We start from the raw sequence: 17,980 nt of genomic DNA on the forward strand, positions 1-17,980 counted from the left end.
TTTCAGAAGTTGTCATTAGGAATAGATTACCACCAGCACTGCCACAGAGATGAAAGCAACAGAGGAATAGATGGGTCACAGTAGGCACTGGTAGGTTACGACCTGTAACACCGAGGCATTCACCCTCCCAGCCATTGCCCTTATATAATTCTTTTGCTGCATTGGAGCATTATGATACTTGAAAAGAAGTATGGATGTGGAACCAGAGGCAAAGAATGTAACACAAACCAAAAGACATCCCCCCCAAAATTAAAGATCTGTGCAAAGTAGAAAATTATCAGATGCATTAATTTAGGGACAAAGTTCAAAGGATCTGACCTAGTGAAGTGCCTTCCAGGATCCTCAGCTACCGGAAGTACCAACTAAATTCTGAATTTGATCTGTGAGGAGAGTAAGGATTCTAGTGCTGATGTTATCAATAGAAATCAAACAAAATAAAACATGGAAAAGAAAATAAGATGATACCTTTTTTATTGGACATAACTTAATACATTTCTTGATTAGCTTTCGAAGGTTGCCCTTCTTCGTCAGATCGGAAATAAGCAAATGTGCTAGCTGACAGTGTATATAAGTGAAAACATTCAAGCATTACTATGACAGTCTGACAGGGTGGGAGGTTGGGGGTGGGTAGGAGGTATGCATGGGGACATCAAAGCATATCATTGATATTCTAACAGGATGGGTGTGGATAGGTGAGGGGTGGGGTGATCAACAGAGACATACAGCTTTATGGTTTATAATGGGCTAGGAACCCCAGATCCTTGTTAAGTCCTTTCTGTTGGGTGTTAAAATATTCAATCATTCTGACTTCAAAGGTCTTACGTTCTTGTATGGTTTTAAAGTTACCTTTCAGTGTCCTGGTTCTGTGAAGTGCTGTCCCACCGGGGTGGGGGCCACTGGGGTGGGGGCTGTATTGTTCATGTGATGTCTATGTAAATTGAATCTTGTCTTAAGCATCTGGCCTGTTTCTCCAATATAGCATCCTTCGTTACATTTTTTACACTGAATGATATATACCACATTGGAAGATGAGCAAGTGAAAGATCCCTTTATGTTGAATATCTTTCCTTTGTGGATTACTGTGGGGTCCTGTGAAATATTTTGGCATAGTTTGCAACTGGATAAATTACAGGGACGTGTGCCCTTCTGTTCCTTTTCAGTGTGTGATGGAAGTTTACTTCTGATTAGCTTGTGTTTTAAGTTGGGTGGCTGTCGGAAGGCCAGTACTGGTGGGGATGGGAATATCTCTTTGAGTAATTCATCCTCCTGGAGTATAGGTTGTAGATCTCTTATGATTTTCCTCAGTTTTTCCAGCTCTGGATTGTATGTCACTACAAGGGGGATTCTGTCTGTGGATTTTTTTCTTCTTGTACTGTAGCAGATTCTCCCTGGGTGTTTTGAGGGAGGAGGCAATATTCTTGGAGATTATTTTGGGGTTGTAGCCTTTCTGTTTGAAGGATGCAGTCAGGGGCAATGGAGGGTTAAGTGACTTGCCCAGAGTCACAAGGAGCTGCAGTGGGAATCAAACTCAGTTCCCCAGGATCAAAGTCCACTGCACTAACCACTAGGCTACTCCTCCGCTCAACATGGAGTGCCCCTTACAGAATAGTGCTGGGTGCCAATTTTTTCCGTTTACTGAATCTGGTCGATTGTGTGCATTGGAAATCAGTGTATGCAAATGGCCCTCTTGCATATTCATTGTGACTGTCCCAAAGACCAGACTGATTAGATTCTGTAAGCCTGTAGCTTTCTTAACCAGCTGAACTGATTTTGACAGTTTCAATTGGACCATGGCCTTCCCCCTCTCCTTGGCTCTTAAGTATTTACAATTTGGGGGAGAATGTAAGTTATAAATTTTAAGTGAGAAATACCTTCAGTTCTTCATCCTGTACTACCCTAAGCTGGGGTTTCCTAAATGTGGGTACTGTAGGTACACTAAAGCAATTATTCTGGACTCGTTTGTTCAGGGATATAACAGTACCTAATGGGCCCTATTTCTGCTAACTAGCTGTACCAATGAAAGGAATAATGCCACAGAGAAGATATATTATTAGAAATATAAAGATAACATGGCAAATGCAAACCAAATTACAATAATAAGCTTCTACTACAAAATAGATTATCACCAAGATTTATATACATATTTAGAGAGAGAGAGATGTGTGATTAGCCAATTAACTGTGTATGGATATGTGATAATACAACTAATCACACCACTAATATCCTAAAGAGATTGAGAACTTACACAACTAATATGTCTCGTGCAAAATACATGGCAGCTAATGATTCACTGACCATCAGTCTTGAACAACCAATCTTTCACAGATAACCGTGGACTAACTAAACCTTGAACCATAGGTAGTATATCCTGTTCTCACCTTGCAGTCCGAATTGCAGACTTCCAGTAGTAAAGAATCAGATTCCTCCATTGAGACTCAAGCTGAAGCCTTAGCGAGTCTCTCAATCCAGTAATAAAATCCAAGGTCTGTATTCTATTACTGATTGCACAGTCTTTCGGGTGAAGCCTAGTATCGTGGCTTAGCTGACCTTTTCAGTTTGTTACAAGGTATGCAGTTCACTGGTGTGTTTAGAAAATCAGTCTCTTTCTCTCTCCAGAGCAATGTATCCACCAAGTCTTCTGGTCTTCTCCTTTCTCTTGTTCCTCTTCAGTCCAACATTGGCATCTTTCTGGGTCAGATGATACCTATGGACCAGTCACAATGGTGTAACTCTGTCCAGCAGAATTCATGGTCATGGAGAGAGGCCTTGTTCTTAGCAAAGAAACTCTTATCAAATGGCAGCAAACCTCCTTGTTGGGTCTCTCACTCCTGGAGCCATCTGTCTCTGAGTTACGCTCCTCCACTCTTCTCAGGAGATAACCGGAGGCTAGTTTGCAGCAAACAATGTGTCCTTGGATGAAGTCATTATGGTATGCCTAGCAGTAATGTTCCTTTGTAGAAAACCTGATTTCTGATGGTTTCAGATGTATTTAGGCCACAGTCTATAGAATCCATACTGTTTATAAAAGAACTAGTATAAAAGGCCCGTTTCGGTAGGCAATGAAACGGGCGCTAGCAAGGTAATCCCCCCCCCCTGTAGCGTCCTTCCTGTCTCCCCTGCCCCCCCTGCAGCCACCCATCTGGTCTCAGGACCCCCTCCCCACCAACCGTCCTCTGCTCCTGCAGCCATGCATGTGCAGCGGCCCTCCTCTCTCCCCTGCTCCCCCTGCAGCCACCCATGTCCAGCGACTCTCCTCTCCCCCTGCCCCCCTGCAGCCACCATGTCCAGAAACCCTCCTCTCCCCCTGCAGCTACCCATGTCCAGCGATCCTCCTCTCCTTTCCCCTTGCCCCTGTAGCCACCCATGTCCAGCGACCCACCTCTCTCCCCTGCCCCCCCTGCAGCCACCCATGTCCAACGACCCTCCTCTCCTTTCCCCTTGCCCCCCCTGTAGCCACCCATGTCCAGTGACCCACCTCTCTCCCCTGCCCCCCCTGCAGCGTCCCTTCTGTCTCCCCTGCCCTCCCCTGCAGCCACCCATCTGGTCTCAGGACCCCTCCCCACCTCCCTCTTCCCTGCCCCCCTGCAGCCATCCATGTCCAGCGACCCTCCCCTCCCCCTGTCCCCCTCCAGCCACCAATGTCCAGCAACCCTCCCCTCCCCCCTCGGTGCTTCACCCAAAACCCTACCCCCCCAGTGCATCACCCAAGCCCCCCCCCCCCCCCCCCCCCTCAGGCACATCAACCCCCTTGCCACCCGCAGCCGCCAATACTAACGCTGTCCGGCCACTGCTGTGTCTCCTGTTGAGCAGCAGCGGCCGGTACAAAAAGAAAAAAGCTAAAAAAAAAGATTTTAAACCTGAAACACGGCTCCGTAGACAGCCATCTGGCATTGGCTGTCATCTCTGCAGCCGTTCCTCCTCTCCCCTCTGACGTCGCTGCGCTCCTCCGGGGTCTTCCTGCAGGACAACGTTAGTATTGGCGGCTGCGGGTGGCGAGGGAGTTGATGTGCCCGAGGGGGGGGGGTAGGGGCTTTGGTGATGCGCCGGGGGGGGGTCTTGGGTGATGCGTCGAGGGGGGGTAGGGGCTTGGGTGCTGCGCCGGGGCGGAGGGGCTTGGGTGTTGCGCCGAGGGGGGGGCACTGAGAGCTGATTGGTAGGCAGGGGGAGGAGTAGGGAAACACGCTCCGCATGTTTCCCTACTCCTCCCCCTGCCTGGCTCGCGGTTTTGCAGGGCAGGGGCTTGGGTGTTGCGCCGAGGGGGGGGGCACTGACAGCTGTTTCCCTACTCCTCCCCTTGCCTTGGAATCAGCTGTCAGTGACATCACTGACGTCAGTGCATTCTGGAACTGCCTAGCAGATCACCTCCGAGGGAGCCACGGTACCAGGCACATTAGAATGTTGAAGGTGAGAATTATTATATAGGATAGTTCAGGCTTGTTTAGGCCCCAGACCACCAAATGTGAGAGGGCAGGAAAATACCCCTACAGTATCCCCACAGCCTGTCAAGCTTCCACCTTGCATATGTATGTGAAGCTTGCATAAAGTGGAGACCTACATTTTCAGCTTGCTATCTGAAGCATTTTTATTGTAAATCTGATGCACCGTAAGATTGCCATTATAGGGTTTGTATCTAATACAAGTCCACTGTTAGCAAGTAAAGCTCTATGACTGGTATCTTTGCTTATTACGAGGAAAAGACTTCAGATACTTGGTGCTAGCTGATTTTACAGCCTCTAGGACCGGGTCGCTCAGTGTTTTACATTGAAAAGTTTATTTTCCTTAAGTCAAACTGCTGGCGAGTATCCTCACAAGTTAAAAAAAAAAACCTCGTTATCTACTAATTTTTATGCTTCTATGCTTTCTATTATTTTCATTGCATATTTTGTCATATAGATGAACATATTCTTAGCTGCTGTTTAGCTTTGATATCAATGGGTACGCCCAACAGCGAGCTCTGTTTCGCTGAAAGCTTCTTAAGGAGCTGAACCCAAAGCCTTCTATATCGCCCTGAATTTAAATGAACAGCAATAGTTTAAATAATTATTGAATTCTGATTGGCTGGTAATATTGGCGTCTGATTTAAAACGCCTTCGCCATATTAGAAGGCAGACAGAAATACTGCTCGCACAGATATCAGGTAGGAGATTAAGCCGATAACTCTGGTCCACGGGTCCTTTAATCTCTCTAGAAACGTATTGCTGTTTATTTAATTTTAGGGCGATATAGAAGGCTTTGGGTTCAGCTCCTTAAGAAGCTTTCAGCGAAACAGGAGCTCGCTGTTGGGCGTACCCATTGATATCAAAGCTAAACAGCAGCTAAGTATATGTTCATCTATATGACAAAATATGCAATGAAAATAATAGAAAGCATAAAAATTAGTAGATAACGAGGTTTTTTGACTTGTGAGGATACTCGCCAGCAGTTTGACTTAAGGAAAAGAAACTTTTCAATGTAAACGCTGAGCGACCCGGTCCTAGAGGCTGTAAAATCAGCTAGCACAGAGTATCTGAAATCTTTTCCTCGTAATAAGCAAAGATACCAGTCAGAGAGCTTTACTTGCTAACAGTGGACTTGTTGTATTCGATGCTTTTTGAAAACAAGTACCAGTAATGATACACATTGTAGGGTTTGGCAGTCCTAAGTATACTTGAGAGTTTACTTTTCCCACAAGAGGTACGACGGGTTTTAGAAGTTTTTCTGGCATGCAATGCAACACTTAATATGCCTTGGGATAAGGTTGCCAACTGGATCCAGATTCACTTGAATGGTGTTCATCCAATTCTGGGTTTATCCCATTGCGTGCAGAGATTTGTGGTCTTGCTTTTCTTAAGGAAGTCACTGGAGAAATCAGAGTTTAAATTCTTGCTGTCTAACAAAATCCTTTGTGAAGGAGAAAAATACTTTTTGCTTTTGTGGTCACCCTGGGCTGAAAGTTTTTAACACAAGAGAACTACCTAGAACAGGGATTCTCAACCTAGTCCTCGGGACACACCCATCCAGTCAGGTTTTCAGGATACTTGCAATGAATATGCATGAGAAAAGTCTGCATGCAAATTTATCTCATGCATATTCATTGTAGGTATCCTGAAAACCTGCCTGACTAGGTGTGTTCTGAGGACTTGAGTTGAGAATCCCTGACTATACTACGTTATGTACAAGGCCTCCCCTGCTTTTTCATTGGCCTCAAAATATGTTAATAGTTAAGAACTCAAGCTTAATAATCCCCTTTCCCTAAGGCAGCATAAGCAGAATCTGTAAAATCCGCCCCTTTCTTTCCGAGCACTCTACCAAAACCCTCATCCACACCCTTGTCACCTCTCGCTTAGACTACTGCAATCTGCTTCTTGCTGGCCTCCCACTTAGTCACCTCTCCCCTCTCCAGTCTGTTCAAAACTCTGCTGCCCGTCTCGTCTTCGGCCAGGGTCGCTTTACTCATACTACCCCTCTCCTCAAGTCGCTTCACTGGCTCCCTATCCGTTTTCGCATCCTGTTCAAACTTCTTCTACTAACCTATAAATGTACTCACTCTGCTGCTCCCCAGTATCTCTCCACACTCATCCTTCCCTACACCCCTTCCCGTGCACTCCGCTCCATGGATAAATCCTTATCTGTTCCCTTCTCCACTACTGCCAACTCCAGACTTCGCGCCTTCTGTCTCGCTGCACCCTACGCCTGGAATAAACTTCCTGAGCCCCTACGTCTTGCCCCATCCTTGGCCACCTTTAAATCTTCCCCCATCACTTTGGCCTTGGTGACCTATTGCCCCCAAGCCCCCCCCAGACAGCGACATGGGGGGCTTGGGGGCAATAGGTCACCAAGGCCAAAGTGATGGGGGTCCAATGAACCCCCAGGACACAGTGGCAGCTCTGAGCTGGCGTTAGGGCGTGATTCCTCCCCTACAATCAGAGTGCTGTTCTCTGATCATAGGGGCAGAATACCGCAGAGCTCATTTAAATCAGATTTAAATGAGGTCTGTGCTATTGCTTGGCATGGGTGCTGTTTGCCCGATGATCATGTGTGCAAAGGTAAATGCGGGCGCCAGTTAGTGGCCTCTAGCGACCGCATTTATCTTTGATCATTGGGCTGTCAGTACCCTAGCATTTAAATGAGCAGTTATCTGATTACCTATTAAAGGGTTGGAGATATCCGCAAGCTTGGCCTAAGGTTTACTGTTTACCATGGGAATGACAGTCAGGAAGAGCTTCTTCCCACCTGTCCTGAGAGAGGAGAGAGAAGGCTAAAACTACTACTACTACCTTCAAAATGGCGATGCACTGGGCAGGGCTTCCCTACAATTTAAGGAAAATTCCTTAAATTGTAGGGAAGCCCTGCCCAGTGCATCGCCATTTTGAAGGTAGTGCTGGAAGAGGAGGGAGTATGGGGGGAGGGTGCTGCTAGATCACCAGGGTGGGGGGGGGGGGGGGGGGGGGAGGGCGGTTGGGTTTGCAGCCCACTGGGCTACCAGGGATTTTTTTTGGTGTGTGAGGGGGGTTAGGGAGATCCAGTGGGTCCCCCATGTTGCTGTCTGTGGGGGCACTAGGCTACCAGGACCGAAGCGAAGGCAGGGGTCCGGGGGGGGGGGCACCCACGGACCTCCATCTCCTGCATTTGACAGGTCTGGGCTTTTGACAGCCCGGAGCTGTCAACAAGTGCTGGAAGATTGAGGCATAATCCTCCTGCACTTCCCCCTATGATCAGAGCTAATATGGTGCTTAAATTTGTATGCCATTTACTCTGATCATAAGAACGTTATTGCCCTGTTCTGTAATTTTAGAGCACTGTTTGGAACAGCGTGGAGCTGATTATCGGGGCCTGAAAGCATTAGCTGTTAAACCCCAACACAAAGAAGTAACTACACCACCAGAAGGTTGAACACCCTTGGGGGGGGGGGGGGGGGGAGGTGTTACGTGATAGTGGCTCTCTGGCCCAATCTGGCCAGCAAGATTTTTAACAAATTTTCTTGAAACTAGATGAAAATGGAAGCAAACTATTTGGGAGTCTGAAACCCATGTGTTTCCCCCCCCTCCACTAGCAGCCATTTAAATTTGTAGGCTTCAGTTATTTCTGATTTCGTAGTAGAATTAGAACAGAGAAAATGAAGCATGAATGAAACTGAATCAGTAAGCCACCCAGCAGCAATAAACTATGGCAGCATTGGGTATTGGAGGGCTGCATGATGTGTTTTGCGTATTCTTTCCCTACATCATGAATTTTTCCAGTCCCTTTGTGTTTTGTGACTGGAGCAATAGATAGAGGGGAGAGGCAGTCTGAAAGGATGTAATGCAATGAAACACAGCAGTTATGTAACTTATTTCTATACTAGAGATGCTAGGACTGCATCCACAGGCTTGCATTGGTCTTTTTTGAGAACTCCATGTAAGCCACATTGAGCCTGCCATGAGTGGGAAAGCGCAGGGTACAAATGTAACAAAAAAAAACTTATTCTGGATTTTTTCAAAGCACAATGTGCCTTTTCACTAAGTTTTCCTCACACAAAATTTGGTCCCTATCATGGATGGCTATGCTCTTTATGTATAATTTCTTTCCAATGTATGTTGGGTTGGAAAGAATATAAAGTTGGGGTGGGGCAGGGGTAACAGCCAGGGGCGTATCTGCGTGGGGCCTGGGCCCCCGCAGATTTCGCCCTGGCCCCCCTCCCCGCCGTCAACCCTCCCCCGCTGCTTACTTTTGCTGGCGGGGGGCCCCAACCCCCGCCAGCCGAGGTCCGACCCACAGTCTTCATATTTCGTTTTCCTCCGTGGCTGTGCTGATTCGTTGAATCCAGTTCGGAGTCTGACGTCGCAGCACGTTGTAGGCGCGTACAACGTGCTGCGACGTCAGACTCCGAACTGGATTCAACGAATCAGCACTGCAGCGTTACTTCCTTGCAGCATGGCCACAGAGGAAGACGAAATATGAAGACTGCGGGTCGGACCTCGGCTGGCGGGGGTTGGGGCCCCCCGCCAGCAAAAGTAAGCAGCGGGGGAGGGTTGACGGCGGGGAGGGGGTGGAGAGAGGGGGGGGGAAGGGAGGCAAAAATGTGCCCCCCCTCTTTGGCTCTGGCCCCCCCTACCGCCGGATTCCAGATACGCCCCTGGTAACAGCATTCTTCTTCTGCATCTGAATACTTTAGCTCTCTCCTAACTGCCAGCTACTCTGCCATCTGTACTGGTAGTGCCAGCAGGTTTCAAAACTTGTGGGCTGGCGCCTTCTGATTACTGATCCATGGTTTATCTAAACCTCCTGGTGGTGCCACTGCCAGCACAAGACACTGTAGAGCAGAGGGCAGTGACATGACCTGCTCTGTTGCCCTTCCTGCTTGGTCCTGTCTCCATGCCACTTGCTTGTGCTGGCTCATCCTACAGTTGGGTTGGCAGTGCCTGGAGAACTCAACCAGCCATTCACTTCCCACCACCAGCGGGTATGTTAGATGTCTTTCCTTCCGGTATTTCCTGCTTTGTCTGACAACTAAAAGACTAAAAAAAAAACAAAAAACCCAAGGTCTCTTTTTGTTTCATGAGACGTACTGAAAAGTGCTGGCACATTAATGTGATATGTGAGCGTTTTAGCTCTCGTGTAGGATGTCTTGTACCCGATAAATGCAGATTATCTTTCTCTTCACAGTTGGCATGAATGTTCTCTTCATAGTAGTAGATGACTTGCGGACTAGTCTCGGCTGTTATGGAGACACAATTGTAAAATCTCCAAATATCGATCAGTTGGCGTCTCGAAGTGTAGTGTTCAAAAATGCCTATGTTCAGGTAAGTGGACAGAGCAGCATTTCAAAGTTCCTACTGCTGGTTGACCTTGTTTAATTGTACGTGGTTTGATTGTTGTACATGCCATTTCTATCACTTAGCTTTCATTGCTCTGTTTTTGTCTTCCAGCAATCGGTATGTGCCCCAAGCAGAGTATCGTTTCTAACAGGACGCCGGCCTACCACAACCAAACTTTTCGACTTCTTCTCGTACTGGAGAGTTCATGCAGGCAATTTCACCACGATCCCTCAGTACTTTAAGGAGAACGGCTATGTGACTATGTCTGTTGGAAAAGTGTTTCATCCCGGTACAGATATTTTTGGAATGGGACTTTTTCTTTTTCTTTTCCTTTGCAGTTGTTAAACTGCAAGAGCTCTTCACAAGTTGACTTTGCTGGAACTAAATGCTGTTTGCTAAATACAACCATGTAGACTGCTCAAGTGCCAGGGTCTTCTCAGGCATTTCAGCTATGTCTTCTGCAATTAGGGATTTTTCTCATAGTTCCCACAATACTGTGGAATAGCCTTCCAGAGGTTATTTAGAGCAGAATTGAATTACTTTCTTTCATGAAAAAAAAAAAGTATTGGCTGTTCCTGGTTAGCAATAGCATACTACAGTGGGGCAACATGAGTTAGCAGGATTGGGAGTGTGGATGGGAGAACTGAGGGTGCTGTACTGACTTTGTTTTTATGCTGTATTGTTTCTATGTGTTCTGTATTTTAATGAAGCTGCAAGGAGATAAACTTAACAGCAGCATCGGGAAATAGTTTTTTCATGAAGAAGGTGGAGGATACCTTGTATGCCTTTCCCAGTGAAAGCAGTAGGGACTAAAATAAAGGAATTGAAAACGGAGTGGAATCAAAGCAAACCTTAAATAACTTTCACACTTCCGAAATGGCATAGAGAAGTGTAACCTGCATGGAGCGGCAAATAGAATTCTAGTCACCTTACTGGGAAGACTAGATGGACCTTACCAGTCTTTATCTTCCATTGTTTGCTATGTTACGATTTTACTGTGTGAGGAAACTCCTGTAGAAAGTGCAACCAGCTGGAGACTTCTAAATGTACGTAGTCGGGTAAATTTTCAGTAGGCAGTAAAGTGGCAAGCAGCATGTGTTGAGCTATAGTGGAAATGCATGAGAAGTCTACATAGCCCAAGCACATTGTAGCATTTCAAGTGTACTGTAAATTTGTGCGTTGTATGGCAGTGTGCATGGAGCTTGCTGCATCAAATGTGCATAATTTAAGTAAAAATCCATTCAACCACATAGGACTTAGGAGGGTTAACTTTTACCCGCCCCAGAGGCACACATTGTGCTATAAAATAATGCATGGTCTACCTGGGCTTCTAGCTTGTGTGTTACCAGTTAGGTTGCATCTGGAGTTGGTGGTTCTTGCTTGTATATTCTGGGATGGCTTTATAGATCGGTATGTTTAATTTTCACTGATGCAATTTAAACAGATTTAGTGGTGTAGTAAGAAAGTTTTGAGAATCATTTTCCATGCATGGCTTATGAGTTTAGCCCATTTCTTGACTTTTATATTGTTTAATTGGTGATCCTTTCTTGTATGCTTCAAATTTAGAAACTTTTGAGTTCTATGTAGTGATGGATGTAATTAGATCTAGTAGCAAAAGTCTTGATGGAAAATGCTTAGTACATCTGGAGGCATATTTTAAAAGCACTTAGACTTACAAAGCTACATAGTAATCTATGGAACTTTGAAAGTCTAAGTGTTTTGAAAATGAGCCCTCTGGCCTTTGCTTCCTTAAATGGCAACTAATTGGATTACATATCGGAGCATGGAACAAACCCCCTCCCCTGTGCTTTGGATAGAAGTTTTAATGACTTGTATATTTGTGTTTCTCTCCAGGCATTTCTTCTAATCATAGTGATGACTTCCCACTCAGCTGGTCCATCCCACCATATCACCCATCTTCTGAAAAATATGAAAATAAAAAGGTAACACCAAAGAGCAGTGAAATCTTGCTTGTATCCTATTCGGTTAGATAAGAACTTGAGTCATCTAATGTCCCTTTGCCTTGGTCTCTGAGTAGGAGTCCCTTGTATGTTTATCCCTTTCAAGTGTTAGTTAGCAATTTGGTCTTGAAGACCTTTAGCCACTCCAAAGCATGTGCTTGCCTAGTCCCCATGCTTACTCACACACTTTGCCATACCTACAGCTAGGCTCTGCACATTTATCACCAAGGAAGATTTGGGTGGGATACCGGTGCTGGAAATGGTATTCGAAGCTGAGGAGTCGGAGAAACTTAATGAATTCTCTGTAAACTTGGAGGATGTAATGGGGCAGTTCTGCAAACTGAAGAGTAACAAATCTCCTGGACCGGATGGTATTCATCAGAGAGTACTGATAGAACTGAAAATGAGCTTGCGGAGCTATTGTTAGAAATATGTAATTTATCCTTAAAATCGAGTGTGGTACCGGAAAATTGGAGGGTGGCCAATGTAACGCCGATTTTTTAAAAAAGTTCCAGAGGAGACCCGGGAAATTATAGACCGGTGAGTCTGACGTCGGTGCCGGGCAAAATGGTAGAGACTATTATTAAGAACAAAATTACAGAGCATATTCAAAAGCATGGATTAATGAGACAGTCAACATGGATTTAGTGAAGGGAAATCTTGCCTCATCAATCTACTACATTTCTTTGAAGGGGTGAACAAACATGTGGATAAAGGGGAGCCGGTTGATTTTGTGTATCTGGATTTTCAGAAGGTGTTTGACAGAGTACCTCATGAAAGACTACAGAGGAAATTGGAGAGTCATGGGATAGGAGGTAGTGTTCTGTTGTGGATTAAAACTGGTTAAAAGATAGAAAACAGAGAGTAGGGTTAAATGGTCAGTATTCTCAATGGAGAAGGGTAGTTAGTGTGGTTCCCCAGGGCTCTGTGCTGGGACTGCTGCTTTTTAACATATTTATAAATGACCTGGAGATGGAAGTAACTAGTGAGGTAATTAAATTTGCTGATGACACAAAGTTATTCAAAGTCGTTAAATCGCGGAAGGATTGTGAAAAATTACAAGTGGACCTTACGAGACTGGGAGTCTGGGCGTCTAAATGGCAGATGACGTTTAATGTGAGCAAGTGCAAAGTGATGCATGTGGGAAAGAGGAACCCGAATTATAGTTACGTCATGCAAGGTTCCACGTTAGGAGTCACGGACCAAGAAAGGGATCTAGGTGTCGTCGTTGATGATATGTTGAAACCTTCTGCTCAGTGTGCTGCTGCGGCTAAGAAAGCAAATAGAATGTTAGGTATTATTAGGAAAGGAATGGAAAACAAAAATGAGGGTGTTATAATGCCTTTGTATCACTCCATGGTTCGACCGCACCTCGAATATTGTGTTCAATTCTGGTCGCTGCATCTCAAAAAAGATATAGTGGAATTAGAAAAGGTGCAGAAAAGGGCGACGAAAATGATAAAGGGGATAGGACGACTTTCCTATGAGGAAAGGCTAAAGCGGCTAGGGCTCTTCAGCTTGGAGAAAAGGCAGCTGAGGGAAGATATGATAGAGGTCTGTAAAATAATGAGTGGAGTTGAATGGGTTGATGTGAAGCATCTGTTCATGCTTTCCAAAAATACTAGGACTAGGGGGCATGCGATGAAGCTACAATGCAGTACATTTAAAATGAATCGGAGAAAAGTTTTCTTCACTCAACGTGTAATGAAACTCTGGAATTCTTTGCCAGAGAATGTGGTAAAGGCGGTTAGCTTAGCGGAGTTTAAAAAAGGTTTGGACGGCTTCCTGAAGGAAAAGTCCATAGACCGTTATTAAATGGACATGGGGAAAATCCACTATTTCTGGGATAAGCAGCATAAAATGTATAAGCAGTATAAAATGTTTTGTACATTTTTCAGGTATTTGTGACCTGGATTGGCCACTGTTGGAAACAGGATGCTGGGCTCAATGGACCTTTGGTCTTTCCCAGTATGGCAATACTTATGTACTTATGACGTGTAGGGGGATGGCCATAAAATGAATATCTGGGGGTAGGGACCAGGGAAAGTGAATATGACTATAGAACGGGTTGTGAAGTAAGTGGGGGCCCGTGATAGGGGGGTCCACAGCTGTATGCTGTGTGTATACATATATTACGCACACACTTATTGTGCATGTGTGTGTAAAGTGGTTAATAAATCCCAATAAACAAATGAAAATATTTGCCTAATAGTGTTAATCCAGTCCTGTTAATAAAGAAAGGTTAATGACTTCAAGTGGTGCTATGAACAGGAGACAGTCCATGAGACTAACTTGTGGATTTAAAATGAATGTTTCTCCTCCATTTATGTCATGGGACTTGCTGTAGAATGTAGTTAAGATTAATAACAATAGACTGGGTTTCAAGGTTTGGACAAGTTTCTAGAAGAAAGATGAATCAGTCAGACCATTTACCATCACCCTCTGACTGACAGGTGGCAGAGAGTTGGTGGTAAATAGAGTCTGCTCAGAGGAAAGTAAGGTGAGTAGTGGAGTGCCTTAGGGGTCATTACTGGGGTTGATTGTGTTTAATATATTTGTGAGAGACATTGCTGAAGGGTTAGAGGATAAGACGAAGATAGCCAATAGAGTGGTTACTTCAGTTTGGCAGTTAATTTAGTGCCAAGAAGTGCAGGGTGATGCACTTGGGGTGCAAAAATCCAAAGGAGATGTACCAGATAGAAGGAGAGAGATTGATAAGCACAGTTCAGGAAAGGGACCTTTGGGGTGGTGGTGTCTGGGGATTTCAAGATGACGAACAATGGTGGCCACGACCAGAAGGATGCTAGGCTGCATAAAGAGGGATATAAATAGCAGAAAAAAGAAGGTGCTGATGCTCCTGTACAACAGATGATGCCTTGGTGAGGCCCCACTTGGAGTATTGTGTTCCGTTGGAGGCCATATCTTGCGAAGGACGTAAAAAGGCTTAAAGCGGTTCAGAGAAAAGCGACCAAAATGGTATGGGGTTTGTGTCTCAAGATTTATGAGGAGAGACTTGATAACCTGAACATGTATACCCTGTAGGAAAGGAGAGATGGGTGATATGATACAGATGTTCAAATATTTGAAAGGTATTTAATTTACAAACAAACCTTTTCCAGAGACAGGAAGGCGATAGAACTAGAGGACATGAATTGAGGTTGCAGGGGGAGGGGGCGGAACGACTCAGGAATAATATCAGGAAGTACTTTTTCATGGAGAGGGTGGTAGATACATGGAATGCCCTCCCTTGGGAGGTGATGGAGATGAAAACGGTAACAGAATTCAAAAATGCCTGGGATAAACACAAAGGAACCCTGTATAGAAGGTATGGAGATTAGACGGCAACCCCCAGTAATTGGAAAGCTGGGCAGACTTCTATGGACTGTGCCGTGATCGTGGCTGGACAGATTCCATAAGAGGAGAGCATGGCCAGTGACATGTAGACTTCTATGGTCTGTGCCTTGAAAATGGCAAGGACAAATCAAGACCAAGTATGCGTATCATACCTTATATTATGAGTTTATCTTGTTGGGCAGACTGGATGGACTGTACAGGTCTTTATCTATTATCATCTACTATATTATAATGTTACAGTTCAGGAATATCCATCCCTTACTTTGGTATGAGACTCAAGACATGGGTTTCTCCTGTCAGTACCTGTTGAGTACTTACTGTTGATCAGCATAGGTGAAGATCACAGGATGCTGAGTTCACCAGACAGTGGTCTGATGCAGCATGGGCCTTCTGTCCTGCTTGTCTGATTCCTATCAGAAAACCATGCAGGCGTTAAAGGGATGCATATGAGCATGACAAAGAAAAAGCACCCATAGGGTGTGGATGGTATGAAGAAGGATCTAGCGAAGCTTGAAAAAATGGTCTGATAATTGGCAACTGAGATTTGATGCTAAGAAATGCAAGGTCATGCACTTGGGGTACAAGATTCCAAGGGAAAGGTATATTTTATAGGGGGTGAAGTGCTACTGTGTACGAAAGAGCAGGATTTGGGGGTGATTGCCTCTGATGACTTTAAGGTGGCCAAACTGATAGAAATGGTGACGGCCAAAGCCAGAAAGATGCTTGGGTTCATAAGGAGAGGGATGACCAGCAGGAAAAAAAGAGGTAATGGTGCCCTTGTATAAGTCTCTGGTGAGGCCCTATTTAGAGTACTGCGTGCAGTTCTGGAGACCCCACCTACAGAAAGATATAAACCTGATGGAGTCGGTCCAGAGGGCGGCTACAAAATTAGTAAGCGGTCTGTGTTGTAAAACATATAGAGACAGGCTTAGGAACCTCAACATGTATACACTGGAAGGGAGATGAGAGAGAGGGGGTATGATAGACATTTAACCACCTCAGTGGCATCACTAAACAGAAGGCAAGCCTTTTTCAAATGAAGGAAAACTCTGGAATTAGAGGGCATAGGATGAAGTTAAGAGGAAATAGACTTGGGAGGAATCTAAGAAAATACTCTAAGGGTGGTGGATGCATAGAATGGCCTCCCAGTGGAGGTTATGGAGATGAAGACTGTATCAGAATTTAAGAAAGTGTGGGACAGACATGTGGGTTCCCTTATGAAAGGAAGAGTTAGTGGTTACTGAGGATGGGCAGGCTGGATGGGCCATTTGGCCCTCATCTGCCATCTATATATATAAAAGGCAACCCCAACGTTCTGAAGCCTCCACGGAAGTTGAGGCGCCCGAGATATCCGGTGTGCCCTGGAGTGTCTGCACCGCCCTCGCGTCAAAACGTCATGACGTTGAGGGCGGAGCTATTGACACTCGAGGGCCGAAACGGCCCACAGCGAACAAGGCAAGTAGCTTCGAGGGACGGAGGGAGGGGGCCCCTTGCTAGCGCCCGTTTCATTCCACTCAGAAACGGGCATTTTTTCCTAGCGTTTCATGTTTCTAAGTAGACTTTCTCCTCTTTTAAAGGTATGTTGCAAGGAATAACTTCGACTTAATTTTATTTTAAATTATGTGCCAAAATAGAAATGTGTTTGTAATTTTTCTTGTTTAACCCTAATGAAGTAGGGAGTTTAGGTGCAGATATTAATGTTAAAGCTTATTTGTTTTTTATGACTTTATGGTATTGATGAGCTTTTTATCCACTTCTATAAGAGTGTGTTAAACGTGTTTTTTTCCCCTCATGATCATATTTTGCTTTCTAGTTATGTGAGTTGATAGAAAGAGGCCTAACTTATATTTACCTTTTTTTTTTTGTAGACTTGTAAAGGGAAAGATGGAGCCCTTCATGAGAACCTGGTTTGCCCTGTGGATGTCTTGGAAGTTCCCGAAGGAACTCTGCCAGATATACAGAGTACCGCGGAAGCCATAAAGTTATTACAAGTCATGAAACAGCATAATTCCCCCTTCTTCCTAGCTATTGGATATCACAAACCACATATCCCTCTAAGGTATCCTAAGGTGAGACTGTTAATTAGTATTTTACAATACCGTGCATTTAGAAGTCATAGAATTATTGAATGTAGTTCCTGCACATTTGGGACATTTGCAGTTAATATGAAGGAATGAAAGCTACTGTATGACTATTCTGTTACCTTGGTCAGTTATAGTAATCAATTATGAAAGCTTTTTGGTTTTGCTTTGCAAATTGAAAATGCGCTGTTGGTGTTGCTGTGTGCTTAACACTGTTGGGCATGCAAGCATGTAGCTTTATTTGCAAGTGCTTGAATATGTGACCTGCTGCTAAACATGTCTCAACACCTTATCTAGCCCTTGGTTTCTGACAGCCATTCTGTTATGGATGGAGTCCAGTGGTATGCAGACTTTTGCTGAGATCTTTTGCTGTTCTTCCGGGCAGTACCGGAGGTGGACTCTGTTCTTGAGTAGAATATTTTCTTTCATCCTTCTGACATTGTCCTTGTCCTGACTTAGCTACCTAGGTATTTACTTAGATTGTTCTAATGATATCCCATAATCAGAAATCTCCTTTATATTTTTATAAAACCTTGACTAAAACTTGACTCTAAATTGGAAATCCTAAAAAAAAAGTAAACCTCAAATTTCAAATGTTAAGTGACCCTAGAATCATGGTGGACATTTGATTTTAAAATTTATAAACTCACACTCAAATATTCTAGGTGGGGTACAAAAACCATACAGAATAAAATTCAAACAAACTTGGTCATCGGTATATAACATTTGTGGCTTGTTGCAAAACTCTTTTATCACTATCTGCTGAATACCATTATAAGCTTATTGGAACAGTCTCTAGCCTTGCCAA

The 17,980-nt window shown here is 44.6% G+C and overlaps 1 protein-coding gene across 1 annotated transcript in view; it reads left to right on the forward strand.

Annotated features, from left to right (window-relative positions):
• Window positions 1-17,980, forward strand: part of IDS (iduronate 2-sulfatase) — a 38,036-nt gene that overhangs the window by 1,089 nt on the left and 18,967 nt on the right. The window contains exons 2-5 of the mRNA XM_030210130.1: window positions 9,625-9,761; window positions 9,888-10,065; window positions 11,631-11,719; window positions 16,960-17,160. Coding sequence (XP_030065990.1) covers window positions 9,625-9,761; window positions 9,888-10,065; window positions 11,631-11,719; window positions 16,960-17,160 — 605 coding nt within the window. The remainder of the gene's footprint in view (window positions 1-9,624; window positions 9,762-9,887; window positions 10,066-11,630; window positions 11,720-16,959; window positions 17,161-17,980) is intronic.

The sequence above is a fragment of the Microcaecilia unicolor genome, chromosome 7 (genome assembly GCF_901765095.1).
Source record: "Microcaecilia unicolor chromosome 7, aMicUni1.1, whole genome shotgun sequence".
In the NCBI taxonomy this organism is placed as follows: Eukaryota; Metazoa; Chordata; class Amphibia; order Gymnophiona; family Siphonopidae; genus Microcaecilia; species Microcaecilia unicolor.